This window comes from Podarcis vaucheri, assembly GCF_965113315.1.
Source record: "Podarcis vaucheri genome assembly, chromosome: 1".
NCBI classification, from domain to species: domain Eukaryota; kingdom Metazoa; phylum Chordata; class Lepidosauria; order Squamata; family Lacertidae; genus Podarcis; species Podarcis vaucheri.
The window spans coordinates 77,630,971-77,646,561 of NC_138759.1; the positions used below are offsets into that span (position 1 = coordinate 77,630,971).

Consider the following 15,591-nt stretch of genomic DNA (forward strand, 5'->3'; position numbering starts at 1 on the left):
ATTAGCACAAGAAGCTCAAGAGTCTTGTGAAATAGCATGAGAGAGATTTAAAGCTCATGTACGAACATGATCCTAGAAGAGAAAGAAGAAGAATGCAAGTTTCACCCTTAGACGCCCCTCTGTGGTTAAGTTGGATTCTCACGTGGCTTTGGACCCCATGCCTTCACACGCTAAATGGAACCAGTAAACAAAAAGTGTGAAATAAAGCGCAAAAAAAGAGCTACAAGTGCTGCCGAGAAGGGTAAAAGAACGTGCATATGTTTTTGAACTATGAGCTGATCAATTTATTCAGGAAGATCAGAGGCAAAAGGAAGTGCAGAAAAAGCAGGCAGAAGAAAGGCAGAAGCAGAATTGATACTGAGCTGTTTTCACAGAGGAATATAGAAGACAACCAGGAACCAAGAACATCAGTACTATTTATGTAAAAATGCAAAGCACTTGGCAAAATTCTTAAAGGAGATTTATAATTTTAATATTATGTATATTAATCTTAATACAGGATCTATACTTGCCTAATTCCCCTTTGCATTTTCAAACACTCTCAATCATCTGGGTTGCCCTTCTTTAAAATACAAAGAAGGCTGACCTTTGTCGCTACTATATTAATCAGAATTTTTAGATGGAATATCAATGGGGTCTACGAGAAATATTTGTGAAAGTATTCCCGGGAGCTGAAAGTAGGAGAACCTGGGATTGATGTATTCAGCACTTTCATTTGTTTTTACCATGCCACCCATGTTGGGAATGAAATAAATGTCCTGTTAGTGGCAGGGCAGGGGCGGTGTGTGTGTGTGTGTGTGTGTGTGTGTGTGTGGAGAGGGAATCAAACTGCTGGCCCTTGGACAATTTTGTCTGCTGATTTGCAAACAACCAGGGGCCTGGTAATCACAAAATTGAAGGTTCCCATTCATTCTTTCCTTTAATGCATCAGTAGATGGGCTTTAATGAATAGCAAATTGTGTAAAAAAAAGGGGGGTTATTGCATGTATCCTTGAAGTTCTGTGGCAAAAGATAACTCATGTTAAGTGTCAACAGTGCTTTTTTTCTGGGGGGACACAGGGATACACATACCCTTAAACATTTTGTGAATCTAAGTTTGGCCGCATTAAGGGGGCAGTATTTCAATATGAGTAGGAAAACAAGAGTACCCCTAAATATATTTTTTAAGAAAAAAAGCACTGAGTGTCAACCACTGTGAAACTGTCATGTTGGTCACCACAACTAGGTTTTGTAGTGCTGTTCAGTGCAGTGGAAAAACTCAGCTTATAGGTATTTAGACTCATGTGACAAATTAGTCGTGCGTCAGTAGACTATGAGTGTAAGTCAATAAAGTTTTACTCAGAGGAGACTCAATGAAACGAACATGACTAAGTTAGGTCCATTCATTTCAATGGGTCCACTCTGGGTAAAACTCAGCTGGCTAACACTCTGTGCATGTGTTTTCCTTCTTCTACATTATAAGATCTTTGAAGCAATACTTGTTTTCTGTTATGCACCCATAATCCTTGTCCGCAAGAGTACCGTATATTGTAGCTATGCTGGGGCAGGAACACATTAACAGAATGTGTTTGAATCCCCTTGCTTGAGAAGTTGTAGCCTAGAAACCCAGTTTGGATTACTGGAAAGTCATTGAAATATCATAATATGTTCAGAGAGGAATGCACCCTCTTGAATAAGCTGGTCTGATAACACTAACCAACCTTCTGTATAGAAATGTATAAGGATAAGTAGTTCCAAAGAGCTGACAACTTAAACAGCAGAGGATAAAAAGAATCATAGCTACAAGGATCAGTTTATGAGAAAACGGAAGTGATGGCTGTTCCCTGAGTATCAGATAAGGAGGCAAATACTTGGATACAACGGAAGTGCCAAAGTCCCAAGGAAGCAGATTAATACCAGCCAATTCATGAATGTAGCAGAGATGCTACTTAAGGCCACAAGAAAAGCACTGCAATCGAATGTAGACCAAAACAGACGTTTCAAAGTATGAAAGAAGACAGTATCCAGATGGAGAGTGCAATAGACACTAGTTCTAAATATAGTCACCATTTGTTAGGAAGCTATTGTGACACATGAAGTTCAATGTTGCAGGCAACTTTGCCAAAGAAGCCAACATATTCTCTTTTGCTTCGGTCAAGTAAGAGAAATGATGCGCTTTTGATGCCATATACATGGATATATCAAGAGAAAAGATGGTGATGTTATTCAAATTTTGTTTGGAAGTTGATGATGTTAGAAACTTGAATGGGAAGGATAATGGCTCAGTGGCAGAACAACTCCTTTGCATTCAGAAGGCCCCACATTTGATCTTCAAGGAGATTCCTGTTTGAAACCCTGGAGGCCTGCTGCCAATCAGCATAGACAATACTGAGCGGATAGACCAATGGCCTGACTTAGTATAGGGCAATTTCCTTTCAGAGGCTCCACGTTACCCTCAAAAATGCAAGTGGAAACCCCTCCTTAACTTTAGCTGAACCCTTAAGGTCATATCTCTCTCTAACAGACCAACACATTTTTTTAAAAAAATCACTTGTCCTTGAGGTATTTGGACATGAATAAGATCACAGCAAGCAAATAGTCTATGCTTTTCTCATGAGAAAAGTTTTGCTCAGTCTCTGGTTTTGTTCACTGTAAATGTCTGCTCTTAGGAGACATGTCATGTTTCACTGAAAAGATGATTGGGGAGGGAGGTGTTGTCAATTTCAAAACGAAGCAACCATCACACAACAGTCCAGATTTTACTTCTGGTATTATTCCTATATCCTTAAATTTTCCAGAAACCTCAGTGTATCTCTGTAACCACTCTTTCAGCTCTTCCCTTAAGGCCCCTTATCAGCATTCATTAGTAAGGAATTATAAGCACAAAGAAATGATGCCAAAGTCTGATACATTGTTGGGAGAGCTCAACTCTGACCAGGGCCAATGGGCCTCCTTTGTGATGAGAAGTCTTGTGGTGGCCTCTGCCTCCATTTCTGGTTTCCCCACCTCACAAATGATGATACAGAGTTAGAAAAGGTATTGAAAAGGGCACATAAAATAATGGAAAGATAGGGACATCTTCCCAAAGAAGAACGGCTAAAGCATTTTGAGTATTCAAACTTAAAATGTCTAGGGCAGGAGAGGGAACTGTTTTGACTCCATGGGCCAGTTCCTTATCAGGATCAGTCTTGTGGGTCAAATGTGACAGGCGGATGGGATCACCCACCTGTCAATTTTGTGATAATCACATGAATGACAGAGTGGGCAGCCCGCTCACCTGTTAAAATCCCTTGCTGGAGAGCTGTTAAAATGCAGGGTAGGGGAGGTGCTTTGGAAAGCAGTTTGGCAGTTTGGCCCCTGCTCAGCATGCACCTCTCGGGAAAAGGGATAAAGAAGCCCTTTTGCAAGGAGCAGCCTTCTTTAAGGGGTTCTTTCCCCCCTCCTCTTGGGAGGCATGACTTTTTGTGCGGTGATCCAGAAAAATACTGGGTCTGTGTGATTCAGCTGCAACCACCTCTTCCCAGGGGAAAGGCACACACAGCAAAAGCAAGCAGACTAGGCATTTTTCTGCTGTGTTCTTTGGCTGTGTGTGCCTGTTCTGAAGAGTGAGCAGGCGCACTTGACCAAACTAAGCATGATTTGTCCACTGCATGTCAGCTGTTAAGTGGGGGTTAAATCCTACAGTGCAGAATTGTGCCAAATGACACTAGGCAATGGTAAATGTTATTACACCCAGTGGCTGAACTACAAACAGAAATCTGTAAGTGAATGGCACCGTTTTCTAATTTCAGGCACCCTTTCCTCAATATGCTAAAGGCTCAACAGTACAGGAATTGAAGAAGGCCCTGTGACATGTGTCAGGGAGCCATTACAAAGCACACCCTCTTGGGCATCTGGGAGCATCAGACCTCCGTCACATTTTGTTTCCCCACAACCAGCACACCAGCGCACCCAGGCTGCTGTGCAAAGCGTGAAATGACTCTTAGTAAATTTGCAAGTCATTTCTGAGGGAATATATTTTAAGGAATTCTACAAAGGTTTCATTTGTGTAAGTTGGATCCAGCTGCTAAGTATCTGAAAATCTGACCCAAGGCATTCACTGTGACATTAAAACCAGTAACACTAAGGAAAATGTCAGGATTTAAAAACAAAACAGAACTCCTCATTGGTAGCCATTCTACACTGTAGTGCAATTGTAACAATTTCCCTTCATGTCCATCGTAATGAGCAGCTTAAAACATACTAAATTTAGGCCAGCACTGAATTTCCAATAGTGATCAATTCCTAATGCGCTATAAAAGGTAAAGGGACGACTCTGGGGTTGCCGCGTTCATCTCGCTTTACTGGCCAAGGGAGCCGGCGTACAGCTTCTGGGTCATGTGGCCAGCAGGACTAAGCCGCTTCTGGCGAACCAGAGCAGCGCACGGAAACTCCGTTTACCTTCCTGCCAGAGCAGTACCTATTTATCTACGAAGCATTAATAAATCACTTTGTTCTCTGTTGTTCACTCCAGCAATTTAAAGTCAAGGAATACAGTGAGCGTGTCTTGTCCTGAACTTCTTAGGCAATAGCCATTGACAGTCATGTCAGCTGTTAATTAATTTAGCTACTCTTGTCTTGTTTACATGGTCACTTGAAGCAACACCTAATTGGCAGATATGGTCACATTTGCTTACAGCACCAAGGAGTAATTCAAAGTCTACATAAAACTGAAAGAAAGACTATCCAGAATGCATATACCTCCTTATTGTCACCAGGATACATGGCAATGAAAAGAATACTGTGGCTCACTGTAGTAACTGATTTGGGCTGAGCCACAGGAAGCACAAGGTGATCGGGACAACTCAGAAGTAAAAAGCATGGAGGAGCAGCTTATTCTGCTCTGTAAGATTCCGTCTGTAAGCTAAATTGGAACACTGGTATTTATATAGGGTAACAACTACAGTTTAACATCCTTCAAAACAGTTTGGAAATCATCAGTTAAGTAAGGAAGTCCTGGCTATGCTGACTATACTTCCATTAGATAAAACAGAATCTAACTGTGGAAGGATGTGTGGATCCAGAATTGGCCTCCACAGCCACTTATGGATACACCTTTAAGACCGTGCTCATGGAAGACAATCTTGACTCATCCACGAGTGATCGCCAAAGAAGAGAGAAATAGAAGGACACTCACAGCAGGAAACTGCCAATAAAGATAGATGGATTAGAAAAAATATAACAGGACACCTGATAGCCATGAAGTGTTCCTGGCTTCACAACTGAAATAACAGATGTGCATACCAGCCAACAAGCTCAGCCGTCACTTGTTCCAATTCCTATGCTTCTGGCCACTTTTTCATTTTAAAAGTACTGCATAAAGAATTAAAGTGTTTATCTATTCATTTCTCCAAAAGTAGTGAAACTTCCTTAAAAGTGTGAAACTACTCCAACCAGGGGAAGAACTGATGGTGACACTGTGGGGTGGGACGAGGCATCCAATCTGCGCAGTGCATAGCGTGCAGAACTCAACCCTAGAGAGGAACACGAATGCTTCAAGAGAATACAGGGACCCCCATTTGCAGTCCCAAACCCAACCCCAACCACTCTATGCCCGCTCTATCTGCCTTCTTCCACACTTCTTGTTCTTCCCTTTTTTTCTTATTCTCCTTAAGAGAGTATCTTCAGGTGTACTTTCTCCCAGATGCTTTAGGACTTCCACAGAATACAGTATGCTGTATTATTCATGCCTGTTCATTAACTTATAATATTTATTTTTTAAAGGTGGATCTCATTAGTGTCACAATGACAATTATGTCACTATACCTGTGTTCCATGGCAAAGTGACAAAGGCAGCAGCCCATGTCTAATAGCTAGCCAATGGCAGCACAATGTCCATTTTACTCTTGGTGTTTCAAGAATCATGAAGTAGATCTTAGGTTTCTACGTAGAGAGAGCTAACAGGAACAATTCAGAAGAACTGTTTCACATCAATAGCTCTCTGTTGCTGAAGCCCATGGGTGGGAAACCTGGAAGCCTGTCGGTCTGATTTGGCCACTGAGGCCATCCTCATCCCAACACACCCACCTGTTACTCACCTGATGTCGCATGAGAGCCACGGCTGCTAAGGAACTATTGGGAACCTTAGGGTGTGCTTCCATTGTGCCTTTGCAAGTGCAGCCTGTATTGAGTCCAGTTTAAATTTTGCAACGGTGTCATATGTCATCAGGTGATTGACAGCTGCATAGCTCTGCCCATCTGACAAATGTGGTTGGTGCACTGGTCATAACTAGATCCAGCCTGCCACCTGAAAATGGATCCTCACAACTGCTGAAGTCAATTGGTGATCGCTCTGGGTTGGTGCACTATGTGAACACCTTGCTTGTGCCAGCTGCTGATTTCTTCCACAAATGGGTGCTCTAGGTTGTTCCCTTTGAGCAGAAGCTGCAGTTCTGTACATTAGCACGGCAGCAGCAGCAGCAGCAGCAGTAGAAGCAAGGGTCACTGTCTCCTGGCCTTGCTCCTGTGCCTCTAACAAGAGCCTGCCAGTGTCATGCAGAAATTTAGCAGCTGAAATATTTGCTGGCATGGAGGTAAGTGTTGTGGAAAGCTTTGCCTTCTTTATTTCTGCTGTAAAAGAAACAGGAGCAGGGCTAGGGAGCGGCAGGGCGATGAGTGGCAACCCCAGTAGCAGAGCTGGGTAGTGCTCTGCAAAACTGTGGCTTCTGTTGGGATGAGTGAATCAGAGAGCCACATGCCCTTGTCTTCATTCTGACTGATCAGCTTGAATTATTATGGGGTTTTAGTGCTGCATTTCTGCCTGATGGTGGAGTGTTCCACTTGGTGATTACTTACACAAATTCTGAATGTTACCCTTTGCTAAACAGATGACTGCTTTGCCCCAATTCTGTACCTCTGAAGGAATCCCCATGGCTCCTCTATGGGCAGGGAGCAATTCTCTCAAGTGATCCTAGACAGGTCACTTCACAATGGGGCGGGCAGAAGCTGAGCCTCGTTGGCTGAGTCTTTTTCCAAGGGAGGGAGGGAGGGCCACTCCCTGGTCCCCACTTTTTAGGAGAGGGAGGGGGCTTGGGGAGGGGCCTTCTTCCCACCCTCCACCAGCCCACCTGCCTGTTCTCATGATGGCAGACCGTTGTGACTCTTGGACAGGCTAGCTGGAGCTGGGACAAACTGCAGCACACTCATTTGCAACATACTATTGGGGGTTCCTGCTTGCTTCTTGTTTCTATATAAGGCTGACATACGAGGTGAATCCCCACTTTGGAAAACAGGTACTGGAGCATTCATTGGGTATCTACCACAGCAATAATTAAGGACAGAAACCGAAGGCCTCCCTGTCCAGTGGCCAACTGGCCATATCAATTTTCTCTGTTGGCTCTCCCTGACAAAAGAGCACCTTCTGCCCTTCTGAGCACCCTAACTTAAGAAGGATATTGACAAGCTGGAAGGTGTGCAGAGGAAAGCAACCAAGATTATGTACAACAGAAAAATGGTATGCAGCCCAATCCAGATCGGGGCCAGCTACTTTCTTTCTAAAACAAAGGAGGTCAATTTAAGCATGCTTCTGTTAAAACACATGATTAATGTCATCTGTAGTTGGGTCCTCATTCTCTGTTCTGAGTTGCCATATTCTATTTTTGGAAAGAACTATAGAAAGAAAGGAGATAACTTTGGTGACAGAGGAGTAGAGAGAACAGGGATTAAGCATGAGTCTCTCAAGCCAAGGGGGATGAGCTGTTCAGTGGAAATTTGTTCACTTTACACTTGTAGGCCTCACAGTTTGTTTCCATCAAAAGCAAAACAGTGAGTTGGGCTGCAGTTAAGCTTATTTACAGTAGCTAAGGATGCAACCACCGGATGAGATGTTTCATTTGTAGTGGGAGCAAGAGAGGAATTTCCCTAGGAACAGTGGGGTGAGACTGATGGAATGAAGGCAGAACCTTGTTGTCCTCTTTTCAGCATGAGCTGGGGGGAGGGGGGAGCCAGGCAGTAGCACAGCAGAGAGGCAAGTGGTATATGGCTGCAGAACAGAGAAAGGTTGATTTGAAAGTGAAGTCAGAGTAAAGGCTTAAAAGCATGTATAACATCACCAGACATCTTTTTTGGAGGGTGGGGGTGGGGTGGAGGAGGTAGTGTGAGAACAGGAATTTGCAAGACTGTGGAACCACGGATGCAGTGGTTGTGCAACATGGCAGGTCTGCGCACACGTGGAGGAAAAAACTGGGTGATGTGTGTGTTCAAAAGGCAGGCAAGAGGTAAAGTGGGTGGTCATAAAGAGTGTCCAGAAAAGGGAGAAGGGAAAGGGTAGTCAGGTTGTTCAGTGGAGGCTGGGGGCTGGTGGGGGGGAGAGGAGGTGGAAGGGAAGTTCTTACCACATTTGGAAAGTCTCCCAGTCATCAACTCCATACAGTTAGTGGTGTCTAGATCGTAAGAGTGGAAAGAGGAAGGAGGGAAAACAATATAAAAAATCGTTTCCAGATCTCTTCGTAGAAGGCAGTAATGTAGCAATTTTTTTCCTGGAGCAGAAAGTATATATGGGATTGGCATTTCTACACTCAGTTGAGATTCTTCCTAAACCTATGCTAGAAGTGTGTTTTTTGGAATCAATCATGTAACACAGAGCAAACACTTTCTCCTCCCTATCGCTGCCATATATTTATTATATGTGTTACAATGGATGTCCAAGATTTGGTGACTTTTACATCCTGGCTACCTCAGACAAATTTTGTGAAAAATATCCAAAAATCTAAAGGCCCACAAGCGAATTCTGAGAGCTAATCAAATGTCAGCATTTACTTGGGTATGTCTGAAAGATGAGAGAAATACCACAAATGACAACTAGGACTGGCTTCATTCCCACATGAATGCTGACATTTGCCAAATTTCATACATTCACTGTAAAACCTACAGAAAGAAAAATAAAATACTTTGCAACATAGAAATCCCTGGAAAAGGCTGTTCAGCTAGATCAAATGTGTGAGTCCATTATGATGACTCATAGCACTATGAACATCATTGTCACTAAAATAAAAGCAAAGTATTATTCTACATGTACTCAAGATGCCAAGCTATCTTCTCTCACTACTACCTCGTCCACCTCGGGAGCTATAAATGCTATGATATCTTGGGCTTCTCCAGACAACTTATTTTATCCCTTAAAACATTCATAGCCTGCTTCTTCTAAGAGTTTATGGCAGCTAGTAAAATGGAAAGAATTACAAAAGAGTGAAAAAAAAGTATATTTATTTATTTAAAACTACCTCCAAAAAGTTCTTCCTATTGCTAGCAATAAAGTAATGCAGTTTCCACTTGGCGCCAGCAGTAATAATAGCATCCCCCATGAAAAGGGTTGGGGCTATCCCTCTTTCAAAGGAGGGGGCAGTAATTCCCCTACTTGCAGAGCTGTGTTTTGGGAGAAGGGATTACAGTGGAACCTAGGTTGTCAAACGTAATCCGCTCCAGAAGACTGTTCGACTTCCGAAATGTTTGACAACAGAGGCGCAATTGCTGGTCGGCAAATTCCTTTGAAAAAATTGAGAAATGTGCCTTGGAAGCCATTCGACTTCCGAGGTGCGTTCGAAAAAAACAGAAGCATTCACTTCCAGGTTGTCAGTGTTCGGGTTCTGAATTGTTTGGCTTCTGAAGCGTTCGACAACCGAGGGTCTACTGTACTTCAAAAATGAGACACATTCAGGATGGCAGCCATAAGGGGTGGGTCAGGGCAAGAATATGTTTTGACAGTAACAGCACAAGTTTGGGGCTTGTGAAAAGTAACGACTCCAGGAGCAGCCCATTCTGTTTTGGTGCCTGAGGCGAAAAGGGAAGTTTCCATTTCCCCCTCTCCCAACGCTAAAGCCAGAGTTTTGCTGCTGCCGATTCTCTTTAGTTCTCTAGGGAAGGCAAGAGGTACCTGGGGAACTCTGTTTGCTGGAGAAGTAAGAAGTGGCAGTAGCAAGAGCTCTTCCTGGCAGAATCCTGCTGCCTGAGGAGGCAATTGCCTTGGCGAGCCTAATCATAACGCTGGCTAGGCTTGACTCACAAGGGAAGCAGTTGGTGGTAGGCCCAACTCAAGGTTTTTGGCTGCCACCCCCCATGTGTCTTATCTTATGCTGAGCAACATAACGACAGAGCATCTTAAGGCAGCTTCTGCACTAGGGCTCTTTAACGCTGCTCAGACATTGCTCTCCTGTGATGAGCCTGAAGCAAAAAGAAACAGTGGCTCTGCAATATAGCACCATATATTGCCTGTAACCACGATGGCAGTGTCCATCTCCATGGGCAAGGAGGGCATGGGCATGTTAACCTAGCAGCAAGTTCCATACAGCCATGTTTCTGCTTCTTGTGGCTAATGGCCCTTTAATTAGGTCCTTCCTCCTTTGTCTCATTGCTATTAAAACAACGCCAGAGCAATCCTATGCATATCTACTCAGAAGCATGTCCCACTGAATTCAGTTGGGATGGCAGCCCTCAGAGACATTCCAGCACTTCCTCCTTTGCAAAGTGGGAAACGCATTGCTAGCAAAGATGGCTAAAGATAGACGTTCTCTGAAAGGGGTTAGGTTGTATAAATGTTAGGGTAGAAGAGCAAAGCAAAAGGATAGGTATGCACCAAACAATCCAGCAGGAAGGGATCTTGGAAAAGAGAGGCAGGTCTAGGGTGACTGTAGATAAGGGAGCATGATCAGAAATAGCAATGTTAGGAAGGGTCCAGCAGGGAGTTGAGAATCTGACTGAGAAAGGGCAGCCACCTCTTCCTGTAGAGGCCTTGCACAAGGTGAGAATGTTACAGGAAACAAGGAAAACTAGTTATTTAAAAAGTGAAAGGAGAACCTGGAAAGAGTGCATCCATGGGACAAAGATGAAAGACAAGGCTATCAATGGCCACCAAGTCATGATGGCTCTATATACTATCTTCATTTGCTGGGGAACAACAGAGGAGGGCCACTGAACTCGGTCCAGTATACCTGAAGGAGCGTCTCCACCCCCATCGTTCTGCCCAGACACTGAGGTCCAGTGCCGAGAGCCTTCTGGCGGTTCCCTCACTGCAAGAAGCAAAGCTACAGGGAACCAAGCAGAGGGCCTTCTCGTAGTGGCACCCACCTGGTGGAACGCCTTCCCACCAGATGTCAAAGAGAAGAACAACCACCAGACTTTTAGAAGACATCTGAAGGCAGCCCTGTTTAGGGAAGCTTTTAATGTTTAATAGTCTATTGTATTTTGATATTCTGTTGGAAGCTGCCCAGAGTAGCTGGAGAAACCCAGCCAGATGGATGGAGTATAAATAAATTATTATTATTATTATTATTATTATTATTATTATTATGGCTTCCCAGTGGCATCTGCCTGGCCACTGTGGGAAACAGAGTGCTGGAACAGATAGGCCTTGGACAGGGCTCCTCTTATTTACAAGTCGTTGAAATCATTCCCATGCATGGATGGATGTTTAAGACATATATATTTATAGGCTACTGTGATTAACAAGTAACCTATGTGGTGGCTTTTGCCTCCATCAGTTGTTCTGGTAAAAGTGGAGCTGTTTCCAAGGTGGGAGTTATAGAGCTTTGAGGATGGAATGCTCAGAAGGGTTTTATTTATGATGCTGGTGGTCTTATACTCCCGGTTGAGGCCATGCAGTGTTAAGTGTCCCAGTGTGTACATCCTTGTATTTTCCCTCTTTGCTAACACTTCTGGATCTGTTAGCATATCTATAGCAATTATCGAAAAGTCTGACAGGTTCTCAGGACTGAAATGTTTAGCAACTGGCTTCACCCCCTTTTTTGGTTTCTAAAACATGTTGGTTGTAGTTTTTATTATGTTCTGGATATGACATCCCTTTTTTGCAGTCAATTATATGGATTATAATTATATATGGATTATATTATATGGATTATAATTATATGGACCTAATGGTCAGGGGTCCCTTTACCTTTACCTATATGGATTATATTGCAAGATTTGCTGGTGATGTTCTGTTTTGACAAAAAAAGGTAGAGAAATCCGTAATGGCTATCTTGAAAAAAGCTTCATTTAATTTTACCAGAGCAGCTGATGAAGGCAGAAGCTGACACACTTTGTTACACAAATAAAGCTCCTTTTGTTAATAAAAATAACATATATATTATTTTAGTGATTAACCAAATCCTAAAAGGAATCCAGAACTGGCTTGTATGAGGTACTATTTGACACCCCTCCCCCCGTGTGTGTACACATACACAAAACTGGGCATCCATGCAATTTTTTGGTGAAGATTTCCGTCAACTGGAGCTCTCCAATAACCCAGCCGTATACCAGACCTGGTCTGCATATGCAGCAGAACGCTGAGGAGGTGGAATAAACTGTGTCTCTTTGGACTGCAGATATGAGATACCATGTCTGAATGCTCTTCTGTGTGAAAATTCTCAACAAACGGGAAACTAGAGCATTGTGGAGACAGTTTCAGTCCACCTTTCTGTTGTGCAAGTCTCCTACTTATAGAGTCTCTTATTGTTGTTTAAACACAGAGAATTATTACCAAAAAAATAACCCCCCACCAGTAGCTCGTAGTGATAAAATATGTTCTGCAATTTCAACACGCATATCATCTCCTCCTCATTTTCTCAATGAATGGCAGCTTTATTTCACAAACACAGATGCTGGAAACTGCAGTCCTATTCAGAGATCGTTGCATTTCATAAATAACCAATGATTTCTACTAAAGCTTCTGTGTAAAAAGTTCAGCAAGATTCACATCAAGACCTACCAAAGAATAAAGCACTACAATTATGCAGGCCTCCCCTTCATCCCACAGGACATTTAAAACAGCTTATCAAAATAATAAGCGTTTAAGTTTGCATAAATACATAAAGATGAGATGAAGGAACTGTGTGGGACCTACTTTAAATACATCGGTTTCTGATGCTTATCTGATTCTGAAAATAAAGTCAGCAGGTTGCAATCCAGAAATCCCAACCTTTCCTTAATATTAACAATGCAGGAAGTGTAGTAAGCACAAAATGTCCCACTGCATTGTTAACGGTTACGTATAGCCTATTGCTGGAAGCTGGAACTTGCAACAATGGCTGAAAAGTTTAGGAACCACCACAGACATAAAACAGGGCAGGGGGAAAGCAGAGAATTCACTGCTCAGATGAAACAATGGATTATTTTAATACTGCCATTTATGGAAAGGGATACACAGACAGTTAACTCCTTCCCAGAGGAGGTGTCTGCTAGAGGAAAGCAATCAGTCCTGATAACAGAACTGGTATCATATGGAAATAATCACTATTCATTCTCAGAAACATCATTTCTTACTAATGGCTATAGATTTGTTCTGTGGAACAAAAAGAATGCACAAAATTGAGACATGGGCAAAAGTGTGGTACTTTTTTTTCTATCTACCCAGGCAGGATTCTCCTTTCATTCAATAAGGACTTCTTGGCAGAGTGAATATCCATGAAGATGGTATTCTCTTTTCACTCTGAAGATCATGGAGCTTCCAGAATTCAGGTGCATGAATGAAAGTGTGTACCTAAGGCTGCCTGATCAGTGATCATTTCAAGGAAGAAATCTCCAGTGGCTCAGGGAGCACAGCGCTGAAGTGCTTTGGTGCTGAGTGGCATTTTAGTGGTGCACTTAGCTTTCACCTGTGCACTGAGCTTGTTCCAGTTTGCATTAGATCAAAAGTAATAAGCAGAGCGAGTCCCAAGAAGCAGAAATGAGAATGAGAATGGAAGATACTAACTGGGATGTGCAGGTGTGACACAGGAACGCACCACTGAAATGAGATACACGCACAGACAAGGAAACGACGCGATGTCTATTAATATTGGTGTGAGCTTGCAAAGAATGAGAGACAACAGAAAACAGTCCTGTTCTGAAACCCAGGCAAACCAGTTTAATGGGCCGGCCCACAGCTCAGCAGACCAAGCAGGGTCCGGAGATGTAGCAAGCATCACCTCCACGAAGTCACAAGTCCTTGCTGGCAGTGATGGAGCTGGAGACACGTTCAGAGATGGGGTCACCTAGCTGCAAGGTACATCTGTTGCAATATACTGTATCACCCCTCTCCCTCTCGCAGTACATACAGTATATGTTTGTGCACAGAGAGGCCTCCAGTCACTCACCTGTAATGGAACCTGACCTGGAAGGTGGGGAACACTGTTTTGCTAGAGCAGGTGAGCTCTCTGAACTTCTCCAGAGGCTAGAATCGGTTACAAATGCTTTGCACTTTAATCTGTGAGTTACAGATTAAATGAACATTGATTTCGACTGAGGCTGCTTTTGAAGTAAGCAACTGTTCCTCACAGAATGCAGCTTGATTTGGAGTTACCCAGGCTGCAAAGACATTATGCTAAGCTGAATGGCCCCTCGTGATTCTATGATCTCCTGGGTGCCAGGGGACAAGAAGGTGGCTTTTGTGTTGGAAGGAGAGCAGTATTCCTTCCCATGCCCATTCAAGGCTCATCTGGCAATCATCTGGGAACAATTCTTCATTAATTCTATTCCATTTTAAAACAGTGCCATTTGGTGCCAACTTCCCAATAATTCCTATCCCATTTCAAAATTTCCTATCCCATTTCAAACGAGCATTATTTTGGTGACATTTTTGCTTCCCTGTTTTCTCAACCACAGCCTGGACATCCATATAATTTTTAAATCACAGCCACATACGAAATAAATGTTTCTTGTCAAGAATTCCATCCAGTCACAGGTTTATTTTAGTCTGAATTCACAGAAAGTGGAGGCTGTTTAATAAGTCACTGTGAGTAAATGCTACACATGGGAAGTTTGTTCTCTGTTGTTGTTAGCCTCAAAAAGATGCTAACCTTACTGAACTCTTCTAAAAGCATGAAGAGCTGGGGCTAGTGAGGACAAAGGCAACTTTCTTCCCATGTGGCTACAACCACTGCATGATGAATTTATATAAGAAGCAGTCATCCTGCAGTGCTGAGGCTTGGAATCTACCCTGATGCTCCCTTTGCTTATTGATTTGAAACTCCTTGTTTCCTATCCTAGACCAGCCAGACATCTGCAGATGCAAAGTAAGTGACAGCAGTCTGCCTGACCAGATTCAAATTATATTGACCAGTTTTAGACATCTAGTAATTCTTTCCCAATCCTTGCTCTCAGTTGTGAAAGGCTGCCCATCTCCTCCCGTTGATATATTTCTCACATGCTTGTCATCACAAGGGTGGCTTTAAAGAGTGAGATGAGCTACCACTGGCATAGAGAGAAATTGGACTTTGGGTCTATGTACCTCATGTTTTGTTCTGTTTTTCCCATACACTTTACAACAGACAAAAGTTTCCTGTAGTGTTGCAGAGTTGTTGTTGTTTGCTTGGAAGAAGCTAAATCCGCTTATCCTAGTGACCTTCACGAGGTGAAGCAGTGAAGATCAGGGCTTGTGGAAGGCTAGAGAGGTAGTAGGGGAATTGCTAAATGAAGAGATTGCCAGTAGATAAATGTTCATCCCATTCATGAAAGGGGCTAAAGGGTAATAAAAAATTATTTCCTCATGGAGTGTGGCATAAAACTGTAACAGGCGAGATATTTCTGCCATTGCTCAGCCATTTCCACTTCATTAGAGTGAGCAGATAAAATGGCATGTGGCTTCTTCAGAGTAAGTGACTT

General features: G+C 43.0%; 1 protein-coding gene across 15 annotated transcripts in view; it reads right to left on the reverse strand.

Moving 5' to 3' along the window:
- BRSK2 (BR serine/threonine kinase 2) overlaps positions 1–15,591 on the reverse strand; it is a 400,801-nt gene that overhangs the window by 8,643 nt on the left and 376,567 nt on the right. For 6 of the 15 annotated variants that reach the window (XM_082193163.1, XM_082193174.1, XM_082193172.1 and 3 more), the window contains one exon: positions 8,352–8,399. The exons of the other annotated variants lie outside the window; for them this stretch is intronic. In XM_082193163.1, coding sequence (XP_082049289.1) covers positions 8,352–8,399 — 48 coding nt within the window. The remainder of the gene's footprint in view (positions 1–8,351; positions 8,400–15,591) is intronic. 15 annotated transcript variants of the gene reach the window in all.